Below are 24,401 nucleotides of genomic sequence, written 5' to 3'. Positions count from 1 at the left end.
ATTGTAATATAATAATTAAAACATAAATATAACCAATATAATAATAATTATAAATATATAATTAATATATTAATGCCTATATTTGAATGCTCCAAATAAATTCATACTTTGTTGTCCCATCATATTATAAAAGAAGGTATGGGGGGAAATGAGATAATGTTTATAAAGCATTCTGCAATTCTTCAAGTGCCATATCAATATTATTGTTATTACTTGTATTATTGATATGGTATGAGGTGATCGTGGCTTCTTGGAAACTATAACAAGAAAGCATAAGTTCTAGCAAGCTTACCAAGCAGGTTCATCTAAAGGTGAGCCCCACTAAGTTCAGAGATTCATCACCAAAAGTTTGGCCACCCCTTGATGATTTATTATTATTTTTTTGGCCACAAAAATTCTTGAAGACTTTTGACTATGGCATGGACGGTGCACTGGGATCTACCTCAATGGAGGGTGTCCCATACCAATGGAATCATAGATCCTAGAATTATAATATTTAAATACATTAGTGTAGCATTTCCTCTGCCACAAAAGTCTCAACCTTCTGCATAATGAGGCATCTCTAGTATCACAGAATGATAAAACTAGAAATGATTTTAGAAACCATCTAGATTAACCCCCCTATTTTTCGAGATGGCAAAACCGACACCCCAAGAAGGATATATCTGACAGGGAACATACTCTGTATTTAAATGAATTGTTATTAAAAGAACCCTAGAATTAGCATCAGAGGTCTTCAAATTTACTAATTTGGAGATGTTTTGTTGTTTGATCATTTCAGTTGTGTCCAACTCTTCATGACCCCACTTGGAGTTTTCTTGGCAAAAATACTGCAGTAGTTTGCCATTTCCTTCTCCAGGTGTGGGATTATGTTGTTTCTTTTTTAGAAGTTTTCCACCATCTGAACTATGCCATTACCCCCAAGTATTCATTTCAAAGGCATATGAGAGAGAGGGGCTGGAGAGCTCAGTGGATTGAGAGCCAAGTCTAGAGATGGGAGGTCCTGGGTTCAAATCTGGATTCAGACACTTCTTAGTTGTGCAATCCTGGGCAAGTCACTTGACCCCCATTGCCTAGCACTCACCACTCTTCTGCCTTGGAGCCAATACACAGTTTTGATTCCAAGACAAAAGGTAGGGGTTTAACTTTAAAAAATGCATCTAGAAAGGTTAATAGACAAAGGGACAGCCTGAAGGGGGTCTTTTTGGTGAAGTCTTCCTAAACCTTTGACATTGCATCATACACATCAATGGTAATCTTCAAACATGTACATTAACATATACCCTCCTAGAGAGATTAAAGAAAGACAATTAATCTGAGGAAAATAGGATTTAGGGGTCACTTAGGATAACATTCTCATTTTTGAAGATGAGGAAATGAAGGCTGTGTGCAATGCTAAATGTGAAGGAAAAGGACCCGGATTAAGATCCCATTCTGCTGCTGTGCTATTGTGACCTTGGGCAAGTCACTTCCTTCTCTGGGAATCAGTTTTCTCATCTGTAAAATGAAGGATCCTCTAAGGTCCCTTCCACTTTAAATCTATGATCCTATATAGCCCAAATTGCTAATAAGTAACCCAGGTAACAGATGACAGAGTGTGAATTCAAACCCAAATCTTCTGAATTGACAAAAATTAATCCATCAAAGGGCATTTACTAAACACTTACCCTGTGCCAGGCATTGTGCTAAATAAGCACTAGGAATACAAGGAAAGGTTAAAAACAAAACAGGAGGAGGAGGGGGAAGAGGAGGAGGAAAAGGAAGAAAGGAAGGAAGGAAGAAAGAAAGGAAGGAAGGAAGAAAGAAAGGAAGGAAGAAAGAAAGAAAGGAAGAAAGAAAGGAAGAAAGGAAGAAAGAAAGAAAGAAAGAAAGAAAGAAAGAAAGAAAGAAAGAAAGAAAGAAAGAAAGAAAGAAAGAAAGAAAGAAAGAAAGAAAGAAAGAAAGAAAGAAAGAAAGAAAGAAAGAAAGAAAGAAAGAAAGAAAGAAATTCTAATTCTATTCTAATGATGAGACCCCCCTTCTGATCCAGTGCTGTCTTAAAAGAGTTGGAAATGTCAGTCTAGGTAATTCTGAGATAACTCCAGGGACTATCCTCATATGCCTATTTGTGTTTCTGGAATAAATTAACAATTTGCTCAAGATTCCTCCCAATAGGACTTTATCAAAAGCAATATCAGTCTTCCTATCATACCTTTAAGGAATATCTCAGAAAGGCAAATGAGAATCGGAGGGGCAAGGATGGGATTCATTGAGAGGAAAGGGGTAAAAAGTAGAGGGGAGATGGTCTGCAGGATCTTTCAATCTGGACTAAAAATAACTTGAGAACCACTGGAAAAAGGAAACTGATGAGTGAACAGTTGGGGAAGAGAGGAGTTGGCTCCAGTCAAAGGGCCATTATTCCTTGGATATAACAACTAGCAGAAAACCTGATATTTCCATTACGGTCTGGCTTGAATGGGATATTCATTTTGAAACATTTGCTATATGTCTTAGTCCCTTAGCTGAACTTGACATAAAATCATCAAGACCCATCTAGGCTAAAGGGTCAGTGTTAGTCCAACCTCACATAGAGATCAGCTGTTGCAACTAACCCTTTCCTCCATACCCAATTACATGGGGAGAAGCAAGAAGTCTTGCAAGGAGAGGTGGCTAGGTTTACGGTTTCACAGCTAATTAACACAGAGACCAAACTAGAACCCTTCCTGAATCCTTTCCAAACCCATGCTCTTGCTTTTCATCATTAATAATGCCATAAAAAAACAGGATGATCCCTAGAGTTAACAAGTTAACACTTCGCTGGAGCCACTGGTCTACCTTCTAGAGGGTGCTTTATCTCTGTCTCTGGCTCTCTGTCTGCTTGTCTGTCTGTCTGTCTGTCTGTCTGTCTGTCTCTCTCTCTCTCTCTCTCTCTATATATATATATATATATATATATATCACCCCCACGTGTGTGTATATACATATATATGTGAACACACACATGCCCTCACATGTAATTGCTCCTATTGCATCCTTTCTCTCATCTTCAGCAAGCCTTGCTAGTCCTGGATTGGATGATTGATCTGTCTAAAGAGGCCAGAGAAGATATTTTGCTAGCATAAACCACTAGGAAAGAAATCATACCCATTGTGGGCCCTTTGAACCTTCCCAAAACAAATGCCTTTGTTGAATAGCCATCATTGGTTGATGGGATGTATTAAATTCATTCTCAATTCCTTTATTAAGACTGGGCAGAGTCAATATTATTTCCATTCTTGCTTGCTCTTTTAACCACCAAACATACCTCCCTGAAGACCCAAGACTACAAGATTGTAGTTGCCCATTCATACAGAGAAGTGGCTCAGTGGATAGAGAGACAGGCTTGGAGGTCCTGGGTTCCAATCTGACCTCAGAGACTTCCTATCTGTGTGACCCTGGGCAAGTCACTTAACCTCCATTGCCTAGCCCTTACTGCTTTTCTGCTTTTTTTTTTCTCTTTCCCTAAACTGGAAACCTTTCTTCTAAGCAGAACCTATTATTTAATTAATCTAATTAACAAATTAATCCTTACAATACTGATTCTAAGACAGAAGATAGGGGTTTTATAAAAAGAGAGAGTATTTGTCCAGGAGATAAATTTAGGTTACATAAATCACTTTACAAAAGAATTGTAGATGCTACTAAGAAATTCACATTAGAAGTTGTTAAAGTGACTGAGAAGTCGGCTTAGTGCATTTAAAATGGGAAGGAAAAGGTCAGGCAAATGACATTGTTGTCCTCCAAATGTCTTGCATTTTCCCAACTCCACACCTGTTCCCTCCACCTGAAATGTGTTCTCCCACCTACCTCTAGCTCCATTTGTTGACATCCCATTTATCTTTCACAACTTGAGAACCACTGGAAAAAGGAAACTGGTGAGTGAACAGTTGGGGAAGAGAGGAGTTGGCTCCAGTCAACCCAGGTCCAATACCACCTTCCTAAAAGCTGAGAACTGATTTCTCTCACATCTGTTCTCATAGTACTTCATAGAGACAGGTGAGAGAGGTCAGAGTGGAAAGGGTGCAGGGCTTGAAGACAGGAAGACCTGAGTTTGGATTCTATCTCGGACTCCAGTAGTTTGATCCTAGGAAAGGGTCTCCCTGTGCCTTTTTCCCTCATCTATAAAATGGAGATAATCATAGCATCTACTTCACAGATTGATGATGATCAAATGAGTCATATGTAAAGTACCTTGCAACCCTTACAACTCTCTCTCTACAAATTCTCTCTGTTGTTATTACTTCTCCTGATTATATTATGGACTTTTTGAGGGATGATAGGATCAGAGATCATAAGGTCATTGATTTAGAACTTGAAGGAACTTCTGAGGTCCTCTATTCCACCACCATCCTTATTTTCAGATGAGGAATCTGAGATCTAATGAGACTAAATTAAGGCCAAGGACACACAGATCATCAGAAGCAGGATCTGGCCACAATTTTCTGACTCTGGGCAGTCAATGAGCATTTATTAAATGCCTACTGTGTACAAGGTACCATCCTAGGTCAGAGCCCAGAACTCATACTCTTCATCTTGTAATACAGCTGATGGCAAGGTCTCAAGTCAGTGCCTTTTAGAGAATACCAAGTAGGCCATTCTGAATTGCCTTAAGTCTCGTTTATCTTCATTATCTACCCCCCAGCATCTGCTGTGCAGTGTAAGGATTAATTAATCTATCACCAAAATCTTCAAAGATTGATCCCAGCCAACTCCCTAGACACTTTCTCCCAGAGAGGAAGCTCCAGAGAGTGATCCTTTTTCTAGCTGTCCTTTCCTAGGGGGTTCTGGGAATTCTTAAGGAACCCACTGAACATTCTACTCTCTTTAAAACTCCTTCCCTAAGCTGGAAACCTTTCTTCTAAGCAGGACCTGTTCTTTAATCTAATTAACTAATTAATCCTTACAGCAGGTATCATAGGCTTAATGTGGTTCAGTCAGTTTTCCATCATATCTGACTCTTTATGATCCCCTTTAAGCTTTTCTTGGCAAAGATAGTGGAGTGGTCTGTCATTTCTTTCTCTAGATCATTTTACAGAAGAAGAAACTGAGGCAAACAGGGTTAAGTGACTTTCCCAGGGTCACACAGCTACTGAATGTCTGAGGTCAGATTTGAACTTGAGAAGTCTTCCTGATCCAGGTCCAGCACTCTGTCAAAATAAGCTTAATACATTTTTTAACTGAATGAATTAGAAGTCAAATCTCACGCAATTTTTTAGGATAACAACTATTGCACAAAGGGCTCATTTGTCAGTGTTTATAGTCAGTCCTCACTATGTGCCAAGCATTGTGCTAAGCTCTAGAGATGCAGAGAAAGGCAAAAGCCAGTCTCTGCTTTCAAGGAACTCAGTGTAATGGGGGAAACACCATGCAAACAATTATGTACAACAACAACAACAACAACAACAACAACAAAAAGAATATAGAAAGGATAAATAGGAAGCAATCAACAGAGGGAAGTCACTAGCATGAAAGGGAATTGGAAAAGGCTTCCTGGATAAGGTAGAATTTAAGGGGAGACTTGAAGGAAACCGGGAGGGCAGAGATGAGGAGGAAGAGTGTTCCAGGAATGGGGACAGCCAGTGAAAATGGCCAGAGTGGAGAGAATGGAGTGTCTTATTTGAGAAGCATTAAGGAGGTCAATGTCCCTGATTCACAGAGCATGTGTGTTGGGGAGAAGAGTGCAAGGTGTAAGAAGATGGAAACAACTCCACTAAATGCCTCACTAAAAAGCTCAGCATTCTGATTAGCTGCCAAAAAGTTCAGTCTTTGTTTCTTGGACCACAAGGCAAAAAATCTTGCTTTCCCAGTGAGATGTGGACAGGGAAGGATATGTATGATGGAGAGGTAAAGCCAGGGTGGTTTTCATTCTCTTACAGAAGAGTGTGTAGAATACTGCCCTGGGAGACAGACGCTCCAGGTTCTGGACTCTAGTATTTGCCAGTGGTGTGGTCTATGGTCAATTATTCAAATTCTCTAAGTCTCAGTTTCTTTATCTGTAAAATAACCATAACAATCTCTACCCTGCTTACTTCCTAGGATTGTCAGAAGAACTAAATGGTCCTTAATTAAATATTTATAATGATAACAATTAATTAAAAGTGTTATTGTGTTAATTATTATTATTAACACCAATTATAGTTTAATAATATTAATTTTCTTTAATATTAAAATAGTATTTATTATATTAATAATTATTAGAAACTGTTGAAGATAATATTTTTAAAAGCTTGGCACAGTGTCTGGCATATAAATAGGGCTCTATATTAATGCTTCCCCTTCTCCTTCCTGGAAAAGAACTCTGGAATTAGAATCAGGGGCTCTGGGTTTAAATCCTTGCTCAGCCTTTGTAACCTTGGGCAAATTATTTTCCCTCTCTGGGCCTCAGTTCTCTTATCTATAAAATGAAGGGTAGATTCAATGTGCTTTGTTAGTTTTTCCTTTAACCCCAATGGATGCTATAGTCTGAAAATATAACCCAGACAAATATTAGCAAATTAAAACAGAGACTCATAATTATGGTCTACCAACTATTGGGGTTCTGGACTACACTGATGAACTGAGGATCCATGTCAGGGAAACCATTAACAGTAGTAGTAGTAGTAGTAGTAGTAGTAGTAGTAGTAGTAGTAGTAGTAGTAGTAGTAGTAGTAGTAAACAGAAACAGTAAACAGAAAATATAAAACTTGGTAAGTTTTACAAAGCACTTTGCATAGGTTACACCATTTGTTCCTTACTACAACCATGCCCCATTTTACAGAGAAGGAAACTGAAGCCTGGAGAGATTAAGTGATTTGACCAGAGCTAGTAAAGTGTTGAAGGATGGATTCAAACCCAGCTCTTCCCGACTCCCCTCTCTACTGCTTTCTTTATGGAGCATTTTGCCATTTTCAAAGCCTTTTCATGATCATTCTGTAAAAATCAGGGAGAATCTTCTTGTTAAAATAAATGGTTTGTCTCACTGGTTAAGGTGTTATACCAGTGAGGTGTTGGGAGGATTAAGTGATCAGGAATTCCAACCTCCTTGCTCCATCCTAACAATTCATAGGCTCTAGAGTTGAAATGGACTTTAGAGATCATCTATTCCAAACCCCTTCTTTTTCAGCTGAAGAAGCTGAAGCCCAGAATGGATAAGTGACTTACCTAAGTTCACACAGTCAATACATTCAAACTTCTGTAGGATCCTTATCAAAGAAACTGAAGCCAAATCTAGCCTTGTACAATGATAGGTGGAAAGATGCCCTGGCAAAAGAGGATGTTAGTATTCAGATTATTCAACTTACTCATGACCCAGGGGATTTAAGTAATCAGCCTCTCTAACCCTCAGAGATTGTACACCCCTTCCTCTCTCCAAGCAGTCAAATCAGAGAAGTGAGAGACACAGCTAGAATCAAGCCATCCACCAGAAAATGCCTCCAAGAATGAGCAAACATAGTTAAGAGTGGAAAATTCAACCATAAGTAGAATCCCCTAGTTCTACCTCCAAGGGGTTCTATCAGCCAATGATGGAGACTGAGATCCCAGGCATAGATGATGGGACATGGGAAATGATGATATTTATAGAGCTTTTAATGGCTTACAACATGCTTGATGCCCATCATCCTCTCTGTTCCTCTCAGTCAATTCTGTGGAGGTAATTACTGAGATATTTATGGTCCTCTTTTTCGAAATGAAGGAACTGAAGAGCAAGTTAAGGAATTTGCTGTAGTCACACATCTCCTGAGTGTCAGAGGCTGGCAGTGACCCAAGGCATCCTGGCTCTGATTCTAATGCTATTTCACTCTACTATCCTGCCTTGGATTCATCTTACTGCATGGTGACATCCAAGGTCAGCAACAGAACCGAGAAAATAGCATCCCACTGAAGTAACTTATTGGATTGAGGAGTAGAAGAGCTGGGGATGCTTTTGTCAGGTTTGGCTACCATGAACTCTGAATGAGGAACTGTTTGGGTTTTTGTCCATTAAACTATGACTGTCCAGATCCAATTTCTCTTGAGGCGATAAGTCCTGATAGTTCCAGTCACATGGCTCCAGAGCATGCCTTCCTCCAGAAACCGAGCTCCAGCTTGGAACAGTCTGAATTCAATGTCTTTCCCCAGGAGCATCTGACTCTCTCTGAGGGCTGCCAGATAAATGTTCTCTCTAGACCTAAAACCTAATTAAGAGTCAGAGGTGTTTTGAGGCATTTCCTTAGGCCAAACCAAATTTGAGAGCTTAAAGCAGAAAGGGGGAGGGAAGCATTCCAATTTCTGATTATAAGACATTCATTTCTTCAGTTTTCTTATCTGTAAAATGGGAACAGCAGCTCTAATATCACCTGCCTCCTAAGGTGTTGTAAGGAAAGCCCCATAGGGGCAGCAAGGTGACAAAAAGGCAGAGAGAGGGTCTGGAAGACATGGAGGCTTCACTTAACCCCAATTGCCTAGCCTTTACAGCTCTTCTGCCTTGGAATTGATACTTAGTACCAATTCTAAGATAAAAGGTAAGGTGTTTTTTTTTTTAATTAAAAATTTTTAAAGGAAATCGCCATAGTAGCTTCCAAGGACAAAAATGATTATAGTGTCTGGACAGTCTTCTCAGATCCCTTTTTTTATTCTTATGTGTTGGTATTGGAAAAATATGTATCAAGCAGGTTTCTTAAGAACAGGGAGAAAAGATTAATCCCCCAAATGAGGAGAAGTAATGATGAAAGAAGCAGGATAGGGGGTGATCATTGTCAGGTCTGAAAAGAACAGAGACTAGATGAATGCTATTCTAATATCTTCCTATTCTCCAGCCCCATTTAAACCTTCAATAATTATTTATGGGGAAAATTCCCCATCAAGAACTCCCATTCCATTCCAGTAGCTACAACTTAAAGCCAAATGATGCTTACCTTTTCTTCATCCATTTTCTCCTTTCCCTCTCTCTCCAGATCACTAACACTTAACTTTGGCCCAATTCTCTGGGATTTCTGTCATATTTCTGTAAAAATTTTACCCTTATCTCTCAAAAACTCACATGTTTTAATTTGCTGTTGTTGCTCATCTGAGTTTTCTTCAAAGCACTGACTTGTTCTGAATTGTCAGAGCATTTTTTTCCAGTTTGATTTACCCTCATTTTACTGTTTTTTCGAAGTTGGCTCTATTTCTGCAAATGTGTAGTGTACAAAATGATTTTCATTTTGGTCATCTGATAAGGGTGCCTCTGTCTGCAGTCATGTGAATTTGTTGTTGGATTTGAACTCGTTTTGTTGGGTATAAAAGCACTCATGGACCATGCCCAAGAACAAACCGTAGGAATTAATTCTGGCACGAGGGTCACAGACAAATCCTCCCTCCAAAGGACATTGCCTAAGCCAATCCACAGACTAATGGATTGAGTTTCTGGGAGTAAAACACCAATTGTTCCTTCTTCTCTCTTCTACTCATACTCCTCCCCAGGGGAAAAAAAAGTTCTAGGTAATATCCCAAGCCACTAGTTAAATGTCCAATTGTCCTTTGAGGGCAATCTAACCTTATTTGGGTGTTTGAGAATACTAGGAATTCTTACTTCTGATTCTGATGAGATATTATTTCTGATATGGATGCTCTTCCTCCTTTAGAGTCCTGGACTGTGGCTCCACTGGCCCTTGGCTGTGCAGTCTGGGGGGGCTGGATGGCATGCTGGACCCAAACGCAGCTCAGCGTCTGGACCCAATAAAAGCTTTCCCTGTGGAGCAGCTTTCTGTCCAGGCCACACTGAGGTAAGAGCTCATGGGATCATCCAAAACACCACCAGCATCTGGCATTGCAGGGAAGACCCCCAGAGGGTGACTGGTTAGCTGTGAAATGAGCCTCAGGCTGAGGAAAAGGAATGTTTCTGAGCTCAAGTGCTGTTCAACATGGGCCTAGATTATGAATTGGATGTAAGAGGACATGTCTGTATAATGAGCACAAGCACATGGAGAAGTCTCCAAAACTGTCTGGGAGAAGACTCTCTCTTGGCCACATCTCTCAGCATCACAAGGGTGCTGAGCCATCCCAGCTTCAAACTTCTAGCCCACAGGCCTGGTGTCTGAATTCAGGGCTTTTTGTTCTTAAACAGCCCAATTTCATTCACCTCATTCATTCAAAGCTGACTTTGACAGGTGGAAAGGATTTACTTGGCTAATTTGAGATTCTTAGCTTTACATCACCTAGAACCAACCCTCCCACCAACATTGCCCTTCACCCATCTCAGGATTTATGTCTTATAGACTGAAATCATGGATTCTTCATCCATTAATTCAGTGAACACATGTGTTCTGGTGAGGACCAATAGAGTTGGAGCTGCCCAAGGACATACAAACTGAGCATTTGTGCCACTTGTACTAAATTCCCAGGCATTTAAATGGTTTTCTCAAGGGATGCTATCCACACCCACAGAAATAACTGTGGGAGCAGAAAAACAGAAGAAAAACAACTGCTTGATCACATGGGTCAATGGGGATATGATTGGGGATATAGACTCTAAGTGATCACCCTAGGGCAAATATCAATAATACAGAAATAGGTCTTGATCAGTGACACATGTAAAACCCAGTGGAATTGCTCATTGGCTATGAGAGCGGGGTGGGAAGAGGGGAGAGAAAGAACATGAATCATGTAACTATGGGCAATTTTTCTTAATTAAATAAAATTTTAAAAAATAAAATAAAAATAAATGCTCTTCTCAGAGAGCATTTGAGCTATGTTTACATTGGGCACAAAAGCTGGGTGTAAACAGAAATATCTACGTATTTTTCAACTATCTGTTTATGTGGTGGCATCATGGAGACAAAAATACATCTTTGGTTGAGTTTTCATTCAGCTATCAGAGGCTAGGTAGACACACTTTTACTCTGTCAATTCCTAGGGTTTTTTTTTTATTTTAAACATTATTTTATTTGGTCATTTCCATCCATTATTCACTGGAAACAAAGATCATTTTCTTTTCCTTCCCTTCCCCCCCTCCCACCACCTTTCCCTCTCCCATAGCCGATGCACGATTCCACTGGTTATCACATGTATTCTTGACTCGAACCCATTTCCCTGTTGTTGGTATTTGCATTAGAGTGTTCATTTAGAGTCTCTCCTCAGTCATATCCCCTCAACCCCTGTAGTCACGCAGTTGCTTTTCATCGGTGTTTTTACTCCCACAGTTTATCCTCTGCTTGTGGATAGTGTTTTTTAGATCCCTGCAGATTGTTCAGGGGCATTGCATTGCCACTAATGGAGAAGTCCATCACCTTCGATTGTACCACAATGTATCAGTCTCTGTGTACAATGTTCTCCTGGTTCTGCTCCTTTCACTCTGCATCACTTCCTGGAGGTTGTTCCAGTCTCCATGGAATTCCTCCACTTTATTATTCCTTTGAGCACAATAGTATTCCATCACCAACATATACCACAATTTGTTCAGCCATTCTCCAATCAAAGGGCATCCTCTCGTTTTCCAATTTTTGGCCACCACAAAGAGCGCAGCTATGAATATTCTTGTACAAGTCTTTTTCCTTATTATCTCTTTGGGGTACAAACCCAGCAGTGCTATAGCTGGATCAAAGGGCAGACAGTCCTTTGAAGCCCTTTGGGCATAGTTCCAAATTGCCCTCCAGAATGGTTGGATCAATTCACAACTCCACCAGCAATGACTTAGTGTCCCCACTTTGCTACATCCCCTCCAGCATTCATTACTTTCCATAGCTGTCATGTTAGCCAATCTGCTAGGTGTGAGGTGATACCTCAGAGTTGTTTTGATTTGCATCTCTCTGATTATAAGAGATATAGAGCACTTTTTCATGTGCTTATTAATAGTTTTGATTTCTTTGGCTGAGAACTGCCTGTTCATGTCCCTTGCCCATTTATCAATTGGAGAATGGCTTGATTTTTTGTACAATTGATTTAGCTCTTTGTAAATTTGAGTAATTAAACCTTTGTCACAGGTTAATTCCTAGGTTTTTAAATAGAAATATTGAATTAGGGAATTTTGAGGGAAAGAAGAGAGAGAGAGAGAGAGAGAGAGAGAGAGAGAGAGAGAGAGAGAGAGAGAGAGAGAGAGAGAGAGAGAGAGAGAGAGAGAGAAAGAGAGAGAGAGAGAGAGAGAGAGAGAGAGAGAGAGAGAGAGAGAGAGAGAGAGAGAAAGGAAGGAAGAAAGAAAGAAAGAGAAGGAAGGAAAGAGGGAAGGAAGGAGGGAAGGAAGGAGAACAATGATTTAAAAGTGATTCAAACCTTTCTAAAATGGAGAAAGAGAAAGGAAGACAGAAAAAGAAGAAAAAGGAAGAAAAGAAGAGATAGGAGGAAGAGGAAGAGGAAGAAAAACCTGCATTTAATAGCAAGAATTTCCTCTCCCTCTAACACTTAATCTTTATGGTTTTTTAGTCCAATCTGTGGTCTGAGAATCACTAACATAGTTCTTGGTTCCTATCTTCTTTTAGCAGAAATTCTTACTCCTTTTTACAACTCCTTCCCATTAAGCATCCTTGCCAAGTCTTCTGGTGCCATTAGCTCCACAAGCCCTGTACAAATATGTGGGCCAGTTGCCTAGTTCCATCCAGCTGTTGCATGACTTAGTCAGGTAAGGTAGATTTTGGACATGATTCTCTAGAAGGATAATACTTTTTTTGCCAGGGCTTTTTGAGCAGGTAAATGATTGGAGTGGGCTGATTAAACTGACCAGTCAGCTGCAAAGCTAGGGAGATGGTGCCTCTTCCAGACAGAATAATGAGGAGATGATCAAAGGAGGTAGGACCAGGCCACTGGGGCATTCTGACCTGCCTCTTCATTTTGGGTCACTTTTCTTCCATTCCAGGGTGGGGCAAAGTAAACACAATGTTTATAGGATCATAGCTTTAGAACTAGAAGGATCATAGGTAGATATCTTTTCCAACCTTCTCATTATCCAGATGAAGAAACCCAGGTCCTCTTTGTGTCCAATGTCTCAAAGATAGTAAATACTAGAGATAAGATTTGAATCTAGATCTCCTGACTCCAGAATCAGTGTTGAATATAGTCCAAGCTGCTTCTCTCACAGATAGGTCTTGGTAGGCCCCAGGTTGATTGATGGAGCAGGTGACCAGTAATCATTGGTGCATCATCTTATTTTGCTTTGAATAAGCAAACAAATATGATTCCTTCCATTGTTTACCACCAGCCAAGGAGAGAATGTTTCTTTTTCAACCATGACTTCTGAATAATATCTCTGGAATAAAGGCACAGACTTCTTTTTTTAAAGAATCTTTTGTAGTTGTAAACAGAAAAAAGAGATAAGGGATATCAAATGGACAATGTCACTATCCCAAGAAAACTTTTTCCATCCCAACTTTTAACGTAAGAAGTAAAAACCAGTCTCTCTTCCTTCTGACTTCCTCCATATTAGAAACATACTCGGGGCATTGCAAGTGTTAGTCAGAAATTCCTAACTTTATACAAGTTTCTGTTATGGTTAGATGTCATCAAACTCTAAATTTTAGCATGTCTACAAATCCAGGATTATCATTTTCCATTAAATTATATATAATATTATATATCATATCTATAATGTTATCTGAATATAATATTTGAATTATATCTATTTTCTGTTGTCTTATTTAAAGCACCAAATGGATGTATTATAAACATATAGAAACAGCAAGCCAAAATATAGTATATAATACTAAGCCCTTGTAACTATGTGTAGATGTCTTCAGTAAAGACTTAAAAACCTAAACTGTAGAATAGAGTGCTGACAAGTCAATGGCTGTTTATGATGGAGAGATCGCAGACTCATAGATCTGGCATTAGAAGGGACCTTCTCAATTGCCAAGTACAATGCTCTCATTTTATATGTGAGAAAACTAAGCCCCACAGAGGTTAAAGGCCTCTCTCTCTCTCTTAAGGTCACCATAAAAGTCAGTCACTGTCTTGATTGTTGAATTGAATTGAAGTGAATCCTCAACAACAGGAATTAGGAAGACTAGAACAAAGCTAAATGCGCTGTACTGACCTTTTAAGAGTTTCAAGTTTCTCCCTGTCAAAACTGATCAAAGCTGATGAGTATAAAACCAGGATGATGAAGAGTTTCATTGCTTCTCCTTTATAGGTTGCCAATATGATGTAAGAATCTAGGTGAAGTCAAATGGATAGAACCTAAGAATTAGGAAGTTCTGAGTTCCAATCCTGCCTCTGTAATCCTTCCTTCCTTCCTTCCTTCTTTCCTTCCTTCCTTCCTTCCTTCCCTCTTTTCTTCCTTCCTTCCCTCTTTCCTTCCTTCCTTCCTTCCTTCCTTCCTTCCTTCCTTCCTTCCTTCCTTCCTTCCTTCCTTCCTTCCTTCTTTCCTTCCTTCCTTCCTTCCTTCCTTCCTTCCTTCCTTCCTTCCTTCCTTCCTTCCTTTCTTTCTTTCTTTTCTTTCTTACCTTACCTTACCTTACCTTATTTATATCTTGGAACACTAACACTATCCAAGGCAGAAGAACAGTAGAGGCCAGGCAATGGAAGTTAAATTTTGCCTAAGTTTGCACAGCTAGAAAGTGTCTGAGGTTAGATTTGAACCCAGTACTGCCTGTCTCCAGACCTGGCTTTCTATACCCCAAGACACCCAGATCCCCCATCCTCAGTAACTTTCCTGAGCAAGTTTTGCTTCATCTTTTTCAGCCTCAGGTTCCTCATCTGTAATATAGGGATAATAACAGCACCTACTTCACAGGGTCATTGTAAAGATAAAATGAGATAGCATGAGAGTGCCTATTCAGGTTATTTGTGCCTGGCTGGTGGTAGAGTCTTCTGAGCTCATGTCAGTATGATTAGCCGCAGTCATAACAAAGTATAACAACCAACCTACCTTATAAATATTAGCCATTATTATTAAAACTGGGGAAGGAGATCTATGTCTTGGGATCCCAAGGTCAACTTCTGTTGAATGTGGCCAACAAAAACAAAGCAGGGAAGAAGAAAGTAAGGGAAAATACACAAAAACTGGATAATCTACTAACTAGCTATTTTTTAATTAATTAATTAATTTAGAATATTTTTCCATGGCTACATGATTCATATTCTTTCCCCTCACCTTCTCCCCCCCCACACACACATAGCCAACGAGCAATTCCACTGGGTTTTACATGTATCATTGATCAAGACCTATTTCCATATTATTGATATTTGCACTAGGGTGATCATTTAGAGTATACATCCCCAATCATATTCCCATCAACCCATGTGATCAAGCAGTTGTTTTTCTTCAGTGTTTCTGCTCCCACAGTTCTTCCCCTGGATGTGGATATCATTCTTTCTCATAATTGTCCTGGATCATTGCATTGCTACTAATGGAGAAGTCCATCACATTCAATTGTGCCACATTGTATCCGTCTCTGTGTACAATGTTTTCCTGGTTCTGCTCCTCGCACTCTGCATCAATTCCTGAAGCTCTTTCCAGTTCACATGGAATCCCTTCAGATCATCAATCCTTATAGCACAATAGTATCCTATCACCATCAAATACCACAATTTGTTCAGCCATTCCCCAATCGAAAGGCATCCCCTCATTTTCCAATTTTTTGCTACCACAAAGAGCATGGCTATAAATGCTTTTGTACAAGTCTTTTTCCTCATTATGACTTTGGGATATAAACCCAGCAGTTGTATGGCTGGATCAAAGGGCAGACAGTCATTTGAAGCCCTTTAGGCATAATTCCAAATTGTCTTCCCGAATGGTTGGATCAATTCACAACTCCACCAGCAATGCATTAGTGTCCCAATTTTGCTAACTAGATGTTAATATCCCTCAGGTATTCAATTGGACTTCTAAGGCAGGATTTGAACCTAGATCTTCCTGATGCCAAGGCCAGTGCTCTATTCATTAAACCACATTACTTCTACCCATTGCCCATTCTGCCCTCAAGAGACAAATAGGAGTAATCTAACCCCCATTCCACACAAAAACCATTCAAATACTCAAAAACAGTCACCTAGAAATGTGTTGTTAATGTTTAACAACCAGCTCCTGGGGTAGGGGAGAGAAATTGTGTGTATAACACACAATTTTAATCAGCATTATTACTATTTTGTTCATCACTTTCTCAATTTTAGACAATCAACAAAACAATAAATCTACTTTCAATTTATAGTGTTTGGGGATTGTATAGTGTCAAGTCCAACACACTGAAAATTAAACAAACACACCTCTAAACCCTATCCTAAGAACTTCCCCAAACTGCACTTCATATAGTAGGAATTCAGTCCCTTCACCATCTCAGTTCTGTCAGAAAGTCTGAATTTGGTCCCCACGGATTGATTTTGGAGTGTCCATGAGCTTGGATGGCAGAAAATTACATACTAATTACATATGAATTGCATATTATATTAACATAACATAATTGGTTTCCTTTGTAATCCTGTGTTTCATTTTGTGTGTTTAAAAAGTATTTTTGAGATGAGGTCCCTCAGCTTCACCAAACTGCTGAAGGAATCTCTGATACAAAAAAAAAAAGATTAATGACCCCTCCCTCAGATGCTGTCCCTTTTGCCAATGTCTTTTTTTTTTTTTAAGGAGAGAACTGAACACTGTACTCCAGACAGTGTGTCAGTGTATCAAGGCCAAATCAGGCTTGTTTGAAGAATGATAATGGAGAAGGAAAAGGACGACTGGTTGGAATGTTGTTTTCCCAAAAATCTGCCCAAGTTACCCAAGATAAGAATCTGTGTCTTGCACAGAATGTGTGCACACACTGGGACATTCACTGTCCTCTTTGCAGACATCATGGCCCCATCTGAAAATCTCCCCACCCCATTCCACTTTGCCCCTAGTTACATAATTTTGTGCCCACCACAGGTGTCTCTAGGGCATTCTTATTACAAAATTATTATTTGCATCCCTGATGAAATTGGAAGGTAATCAGATTACGACCAAAAAGAAATCAGGCAATGATTTATTTTAGTCCCTAAACCCATCTCCAATTCATTGATATATTTGAAGGATATTCATTGAGCACCTACCAAGTTGCATCCTCTGATACCAATCCTTGTGGCTTTGAAATCAGACGTCTGGGGTTTAAATTTTGCCTCTCTTATTTCTACCTGTGTGACCTGAGACTCTGACACTTAATCTCTCTAGCCTCAGATTCCTTAAATAAAATGGAGAGGTTGAACTAAATGACCTTCAAGGCCCCTTCTACTTCTAAATTTGTAATCTGGTGAATAAGACATAGTCCCTGCTTTTTTAGTAGGGAAGAGAAGGTATGGTGAGAGAAACCTATAATCATGACCATAAAAATTAAAGATCCCTAATTTCATGAATGAGAATGCATATCCTGCAGCCAGTTTGCACCCTCCCCACCCACCCACCCACCCCCATGCCCTTAGGAGATGATCTTCATGAGTTGCTGGAGCAAAAATAAAGAGAGTCCATCATGCAATGACCAGGTCCCTGGGGATGAGTCTTTCTGGACGTAGCAAGCTGGCCCTTGGATTGTAGAATACAGTCTGTTCCTGGGCACAAACCCAACACCTTTCAAGCTTGGTAGGAACCACTGGAATTTGCTGTTCACTGGCACAGCCCCTAAGATCCCAGGGTCACCTCCACTCCTAAAAGCAAAGCATCAGAAGGAATTCAATGAAGGCGATATATGATAGGTGTCATAGAAGATGGAATGCCAGACATGAAGTTAAGAAATTGCTATTTAATTATTTTCAGTCAAGTCCAACTCTTCATGACACCATTTGAAGTTTTCTTGGCAGAGATACTGAACTGGTATTCCAGCTCATTTTACAGATGAGGAAACTAAGGCAAAGAAAGTAAAGTGACATGTCCAGGGTCAGACAACTAATAAATGTCTGAGATCAGATTTGAACTCGGGAAAATGAATCTTTCTGATTCTAAGCCCAGTGCTCTCCATCTACTGTGCTACCTAGCTGCCCAAAGTTAGGAAGATCTGAGTTCAAATACTACTTCATAGATATACTAGCTGTGCAACCCAGAGTAAGTTACTTATCCTTTCTCCACCTCAGTTTCTTCATCTGTAAGACAGGGGTGATAATACCTAACTTTCAGGGTTTTCATTAAAGAGAACCTATATGAAGTACTTTGCAAAGTGATATATAAATCCTAGCTATGATTATTGTTATTAGATGTCATAAGATAATTGCATTTATGTAATATTTTCAAGTTTACAAAATGACTCCCTCACAACAGTCCCAGGAGTCAGTTAGGGAAAGCATCTTGCATGTAAGAAAAATATGAATCAGAAGGATGCTATTTTTTTCAAACCCTTATTTTCCATCTTAGAATATATACTGTGTATTATTTCTAAGGCAGAAGAGCAGTAAGGACTAGGCAATGTGGGTTAAGTGACTTGCCCAGGGTCACACAGCTAGGAAGAGTCCAAGACCAGATTTGAACTCAAGAACTTTCCTGTAGTCACAAAGCTAACAATAAAGCTGGGATATAGGAACAAAGTTGAATCCCAAAGGGGAATTTCAGCATCCTGACATTTTGATATATGATTTGATATATTTAAAAGTCTTATTGATATCTAAAAGCCAATGAACTGAACTGGGTCATGAGGATGTAAATAAATAAGGAATGGAATCCAGTGGATTCCAGGGAGATTTTCTCAGGCCATTCCCATCCCAGAGCTATGAGATAGGTTCCCTTCCTGCATGAGCCAACTTCTTTATGGAGGGTGTGATAAAGAATGGCCTATTGGGTTTGAGCCCTGAAGGAGAAGGCAGAGTTTCTGAGTGAAATGAAAAGAGGCTGAGTGGTCAGAAGGACAGGGGTAGCTGGGCAGGAGAAGTATGCCCAGCTGTGTCTCTATAGCATCTGCTCCCTCCACCGGAAGTCCTGGAGCTCAGCTGGTACATCTATCTCTAGGATTGGTTAATCTTCCCAACAGGAAGCTCACAACCACTCTGAATGCAGTCGGATGTTTGCTCTGGGCAGGAGGGGGAGTGGATCATATCCTTTCTTTGTCACTGATAAATGGAGAGGGTTACTGACTTGTGAAGGGCAGGGTAGTGCAGTGGAAATAACACTAGGGGATCTGAATGGTCTCTCAGGTTCTGACACATTCTATCTGGGCATGACTCTAAGCAAGTTACCTAATTTCTCCATGAATCAACTCCTTCATCTTTCGAACAGGAGTAATAACACTTGACTGTCCTACCAATCAGGCAGGTAGGGTTGGTTGATGTCAGTTTTATTGTAGAGAGGATTCCCTAAGTCAGGTATGAGATGAATAGGATAGCTTTGAAGGTCGCTTCTAACCCAGTTTCTGCAACTCTAATTGAGAAAATCCATGTGAAAAGTACTGTACTTTGAAGAGTTAAAAGCACTTGTGAGACTGATCCAGGGAGAGGACCTTTGATAATCTCTTCTCTGTTATTTACTACCTATTTGACTTTGACCAAGTCATTTATTCTCTGTAGTCCTCAGTTTCCACACTTGTATAAAGGAGAAGATTGAATCTGGATGACCTCTACAATCTGTTCCATCTCTAAATCTATGATCCTGTCTCTGAGCTGGGTTTAGATGGGTTCTGGATGGATTGAACTTGAGATTGTACGGTTCAGGAAGACGGTTATGACAGAGATAGAAACTGATTCTTGGGATGTGGACCAAGTGCTCCGAAGAAGGGGGCATGTATCTCTGAAGCTGATGGTTACTTCAGCTCTGCAATCTAGCGCGCAATTTTATCTTGGGGCTTCTTAACCTGAACTCCATGTATAGATTTCAGGGGCAAGGTGAGTCTAGAAACTTGGACCCAGCTTTATTTTCACCAGCCTCTAACTAATGTTTATGAATGCAGGCAATAAATTATCCTCCCAAGAGGCCCATGAGGTTCACCAGACTGCTAGAAGAGTCCATGACCCCAATCCCCCCCCCAAATTAAGAACCCCTGCTCTATCCTGAGAGTGGCAGGTAGGAGAACAGGACCCTTTTAGTATTAAGGGTCAGAAATATGGATGGAACCAGTGACTTTATCTACCTCCCATGAGGGTTTTGGAGCCCTAGAGTAAAACGAGGCCAGAGACAGAAAGACAGACAGTAAAAGGAGTCACTGTCACATCCTCAGCTCGAGGCTGTGGGAAAATGCCAGGTATCCTCCCTGAGGTAGGGCGGCTGGCCCCATAAGACACACACGTCTGCAGGGGCCAGCCTTAGAAGGACAGGCAAGTTAGCTGCCTAGGACCAAACAGAGAAGAAGAGAACAATGAAAGACATTTCTCAGGTTTGGGGAATTTTTAAAAAGTAAATGCACTTTTCTTGCCCCTAGAAAATTTCTCTCTCCACAACAGACAGGCATTCGTTTTATCATAAGGTGAGGAAGACATATGCCAATGTAAGCTCAAAGCCTCCATTGAAGAGTTGGGAGAAGATGGAGTTTCAAACTTTGCCCAAGAACACACAAGCCTTGTCCCAACTCTGGAAATGAATGCTCTCAATGCAAACAGCTCAAATCCCAAATAACCCAATCTGGTGACTGGTTGTCTAAGAGTTTTTATGGTCTGTGGGAAGAGTGCTGGAAACACAGCCGACAAGCCACAGAAATGTCCCCAACTCCTCCGTCTACACTGACCACTAGGAGCATCCCTTGTTCCTGGAATGACCTACAGTAGACCTTGGGATGACCAAGAAATTGGAATATATAAGAATATGATGGTCTTCCCCAAGATTTTGGGTAAATGCCTTCCTTTTTAAATAATCCGGTACAGTTAACAAGTCTTTATTAAAAATCAATGATATGAAAGGCACTGTACTAGGCTCTAGGGAAACAAAAATAAGGCCCAAAACAAGCAGGTCCCTATAGTCAGAAAGACCTTGGTTTAAATGTTACCTCATGTAAAATGTTGTGGAATTGGGCAAATCATGTCTCTGAGCCTCAGTTTCCTCATCTACTAATTGGGGATACAAATAGAACCTATCTTACAGCTTGTGAGGATCAAATAAAGTAATGTTTATAAATCTTCTTGCAATCCTTAAAGTATTATTCAATGTCAACTGTCATTATTAGAAGCATATACAGCAGGGAAGTTAGGTGGCTCAGTGAATAGAAAGCCAGGCCTGAAGACAGGGGGTCATGGGTTGCAATGTGACCTCAGATACCTCCTAGCTGTGTGACCCTAGGCAAGTCACTTGACTCTCATTGCCTAGCTCTTCTGCTCTTCTGACTTGAATCAATACTTAATACTGATTCTATGGCAAGGGTTTAAAAATTACATATCTATATATCTATATATATGTATATATTACATTTTGGAGCAGGTGTTCGTAATCTGGGGTCTATGAGCTTTTCTTGGGGGTAACTATTTATCTTTTAAAATTTAAATTTATATATTTATTTATTCATTTATTACATTAAAATGCCCAAGTAACTTCCTTCCTCCCTCCCCTCCTCACACTAGATAAGGCATCATTTGACAAAAAAGATATATGTATATATAAAACTATGTCTTGCTTATTTCTGTTTATCAGTTCCTTTTCTGGAAGTAGACATACACAAGGCATTCTTCAAACAATATTTATGTTGTTCCACATAATGTTCTTTTGGTTCTGCTCATTTCACTTCATAATTTCATGTTGGTTTTCTATGTTTTTCCAAAATGAACCTGCTCATCATTTCTTACAGAGCGGTAGTAATTCCACCACAATCATGTGCACAACTTTAGCCATTCCCCAATTGATGAGCATCCCTTCAATTTCTAGTTCTTTGCCAATATAATTAATTTCCTTTGTGATCCCATGCATTTTGTGCATTTAAAAGCATTATTCTGAGAAGACAGCTATAGATTTATCAGTCTGTCAGAGGGGAACATAACAAAAACTTTTATAAATGCCTGGTCTAGAGGCAGCCAAGTGGTACAATGGATACAGAACAGGACTTAGAATTAGGAAGATCTGAGTTTGAATCCTGCCTCAGACACTTGCTTGCTGTGTGACTCTGGGTAGTCTTTCCTCTACTTTAGTTTCTTCCTCTGTAAAATGGGGGAAATAGTAGCATAGGATTGTGAAGATTAAAAGGAAATGGCTGTCAGTGGAACCATGAACTGATGCAACCATTCTGGAAAGCAATATGGAAATTTGCCCAAATGGCCATAAAATTATACATACTTTGACTCAGCAATACCACTACTGGGTCTATAACTCAAGGAGAGCAGAGAAAGGGGAAAGGATGTACTTGTCAAAAAATATTTTAACAACTCTTTTTATAGTGTCAAAGAATTAGAAACTGATGGGGTGTCCATCAATTGGGGAATGGCTGAACAAGTTGTAATGGAATACTATTATGGCAGCATAAGAAATGATGAATAGGATGAGTTCAGAAAAACCTGGAAAGACTTATATGAACTGATGCAAAGTGAAGTGAACAGAACAAGGAGAACAAAATATACAATATTAGAAATATTATATGATGATCAGCTGTGAAGGACTCAACTATTATCAGCAAAACAAGGTTCCAAGATAACCCCAAGGGACTCATGATTTAAAAAAAATGCTTCCCCCAGCCAAAGAAGGAACTGTTGGGATCAGATTGCAGATCAAAGCATGACATCTTTCACTTTATTTGCTTCATGCTTTATTATTATTTAGAAAATTAAAACAATTGACAAAACTTTACAGGTGGCTAATGGAACCCATTGGCAAGAATCAATGCTAATTATGAAGCCCCTGACCTGCATTCATCCAAATCTGCCATTTATGTTTTGTAGCTGGAATTCACTTACATAAAAAATAATAGGAATCTAATGTGTCTTCTGTCATGGCATAGGAAATATGGAAGTATGTACTGCATGAAAACACTAGCATAACCCAGATCAGATTCTTTACCACCTCAGAGAGGGAGGGAGGGAGGGAGAAAATTTGAATTGCAAAATGTCAGAAAGTGGTTGTCAAAAATTGTTTCAATGTATAATTGAAAAAAATGAGAGTAAATTTGTAAAGTGCTTTGCAAGCCTTAAAATAGTCTATAAATGTTAGTGGTTATTATTACTAGAGGGATCAGGAATAGATTTCCATAGGAGAAGGCATATAAAGTAAGCCTTGAAGGAAGCAAGAAATTCTGAGACCTGGAGGTGAGGATGAAATTCAGCCAAGATTTAGAATGTAATCTGTTCTGAGACATGGCAGGGAGGAGGGGGATGAAGTGGGGAGTTTGCCCTAGAAAAGGGCAAAGCTCAGATCATTCCACAGGCTACTGAGACAGCATCCCTTTGGGGGAGGCAGCTCCTCATGGATGCTGAAATGGTACCTGGAGTCTCCAGGGCGATGCATGTAACAATCTCTTTTGTTCTATCCCAGGTGCACAGAGTGATGTCCATGTTGTTCTACGCTCTGATCACAGCTTTCTTGATCGGCATACAGGCAACACCCCAGACAGAAGACAATGGTTCAGCAGGGCACTCCATCCCCCAACCCCACCGGACTAAGCCCCCACACGACCCCAACACAGCTCCTCACACAACCCACAGCTCCCCAGCTGGGACAGTAGGTAGCAGGGCAGCTGGGCAGACTTTCAACATCACTGTGGACCCCAAGCTTTTTAAAAAGAGGCGGCTGCGTTCACCCCGGGTGCTGTTTAGCACCCAGCCCCCACCTGTCATTGCGGATGCTCAGGACATGGACTTTGCCGATGACAGCACCCCCCTCAACCGGACTCACCGGGGCAAGCGGTCAGCCCACCCTGTCTTCCACCGGGGCGAGTTCTCGGTGTGTGACAGCGTCAGCGTGTGGGTCGGGGACAAGAACACTGCCACCGACATCAAGGGCAAGGAGGTGACGGTGCTCCCGGAGGTCAACATCAACAACAACGTCTTCAAACAGTATTTTTTTGAGACAAAGTGCAGGGACCCCAAACCCGTGTCCAGCGGGTGTCGAGGCATTGACTCCAAGCACTGGAACTCATACTGTACCACCACACACACCTTCGTCAAAGCCCTGACCATGGAGGGCAAGCAGGCGGCTTGGCGCTTCATCCGAATCGACACCGCCTGTGTGTGTGTGCTCAGCAGGAAGACCGGCAGACCCTGACCTGGACAGAGAGAGCCCTTGGCCCCCTGCCCTCCAACACTCTCCTAGGCCCCTCCCTACCTCAGCCTGTAAATTATTTTAAATTATAAAAACTGCATGGTGTATTTATAGTTTATACAGTTAAAAACATTATTTATTAAAAATTTTGGAAACATCCTCCATGTCAGTTGCTTCAATCACCATATTGTAGTCAATTTCCAGTTTTCCCCGAGTGAGTTATCATTGACAGATTCTTCTGATTTTCTGTTTTCTAATCCTAAGTGCCTCAGAAGATGTAACACAGGACTTGGAGTCAGAAAGACCTGAGTTGAGACACTTAGAAGCTTATGACCCTGGGCAAGTCACTTAACTCTGTTTCAGTTTCTCATCTGTCAAACAAGCTGGAGAAGGAAATGGCAAACCACTCTAGCTA

The 24,401-nt window shown here is 40.3% G+C and overlaps 1 protein-coding gene across 1 annotated transcript in view; it reads left to right on the top strand.

Annotated features, from left to right (window-relative positions):
* Positions 1 to 24,145, top strand: part of NGF (nerve growth factor) — a 92,742-nt gene extending 68,597 nt beyond the window's left edge. Inside the window, exons 2-3 of the mRNA XM_007485243.2 lie at positions 9,600 to 9,740; positions 23,261 to 24,145. Coding sequence (XP_007485305.1) covers positions 23,273 to 23,989 — 717 coding nt within the window. The 5' untranslated portion in view covers positions 9,600 to 9,740; positions 23,261 to 23,272 and the 3' untranslated portion in view covers positions 23,990 to 24,145. The remainder of the gene's footprint in view (positions 1 to 9,599; positions 9,741 to 23,260) is intronic.
* The last annotated feature ends 256 nt before the right edge of the window (positions 24,146 to 24,401 follow it).

Source organism: Monodelphis domestica, chromosome 2 (assembly GCF_027887165.1).
Source record: "Monodelphis domestica isolate mMonDom1 chromosome 2, mMonDom1.pri, whole genome shotgun sequence".
Taxonomy (NCBI): Eukaryota; Metazoa; Chordata; class Mammalia; order Didelphimorphia; family Didelphidae; genus Monodelphis; species Monodelphis domestica.
Note: the sequence above shows the minus strand (reverse complement) of the source record. Positions and strands in the feature narration are given on the sequence as shown.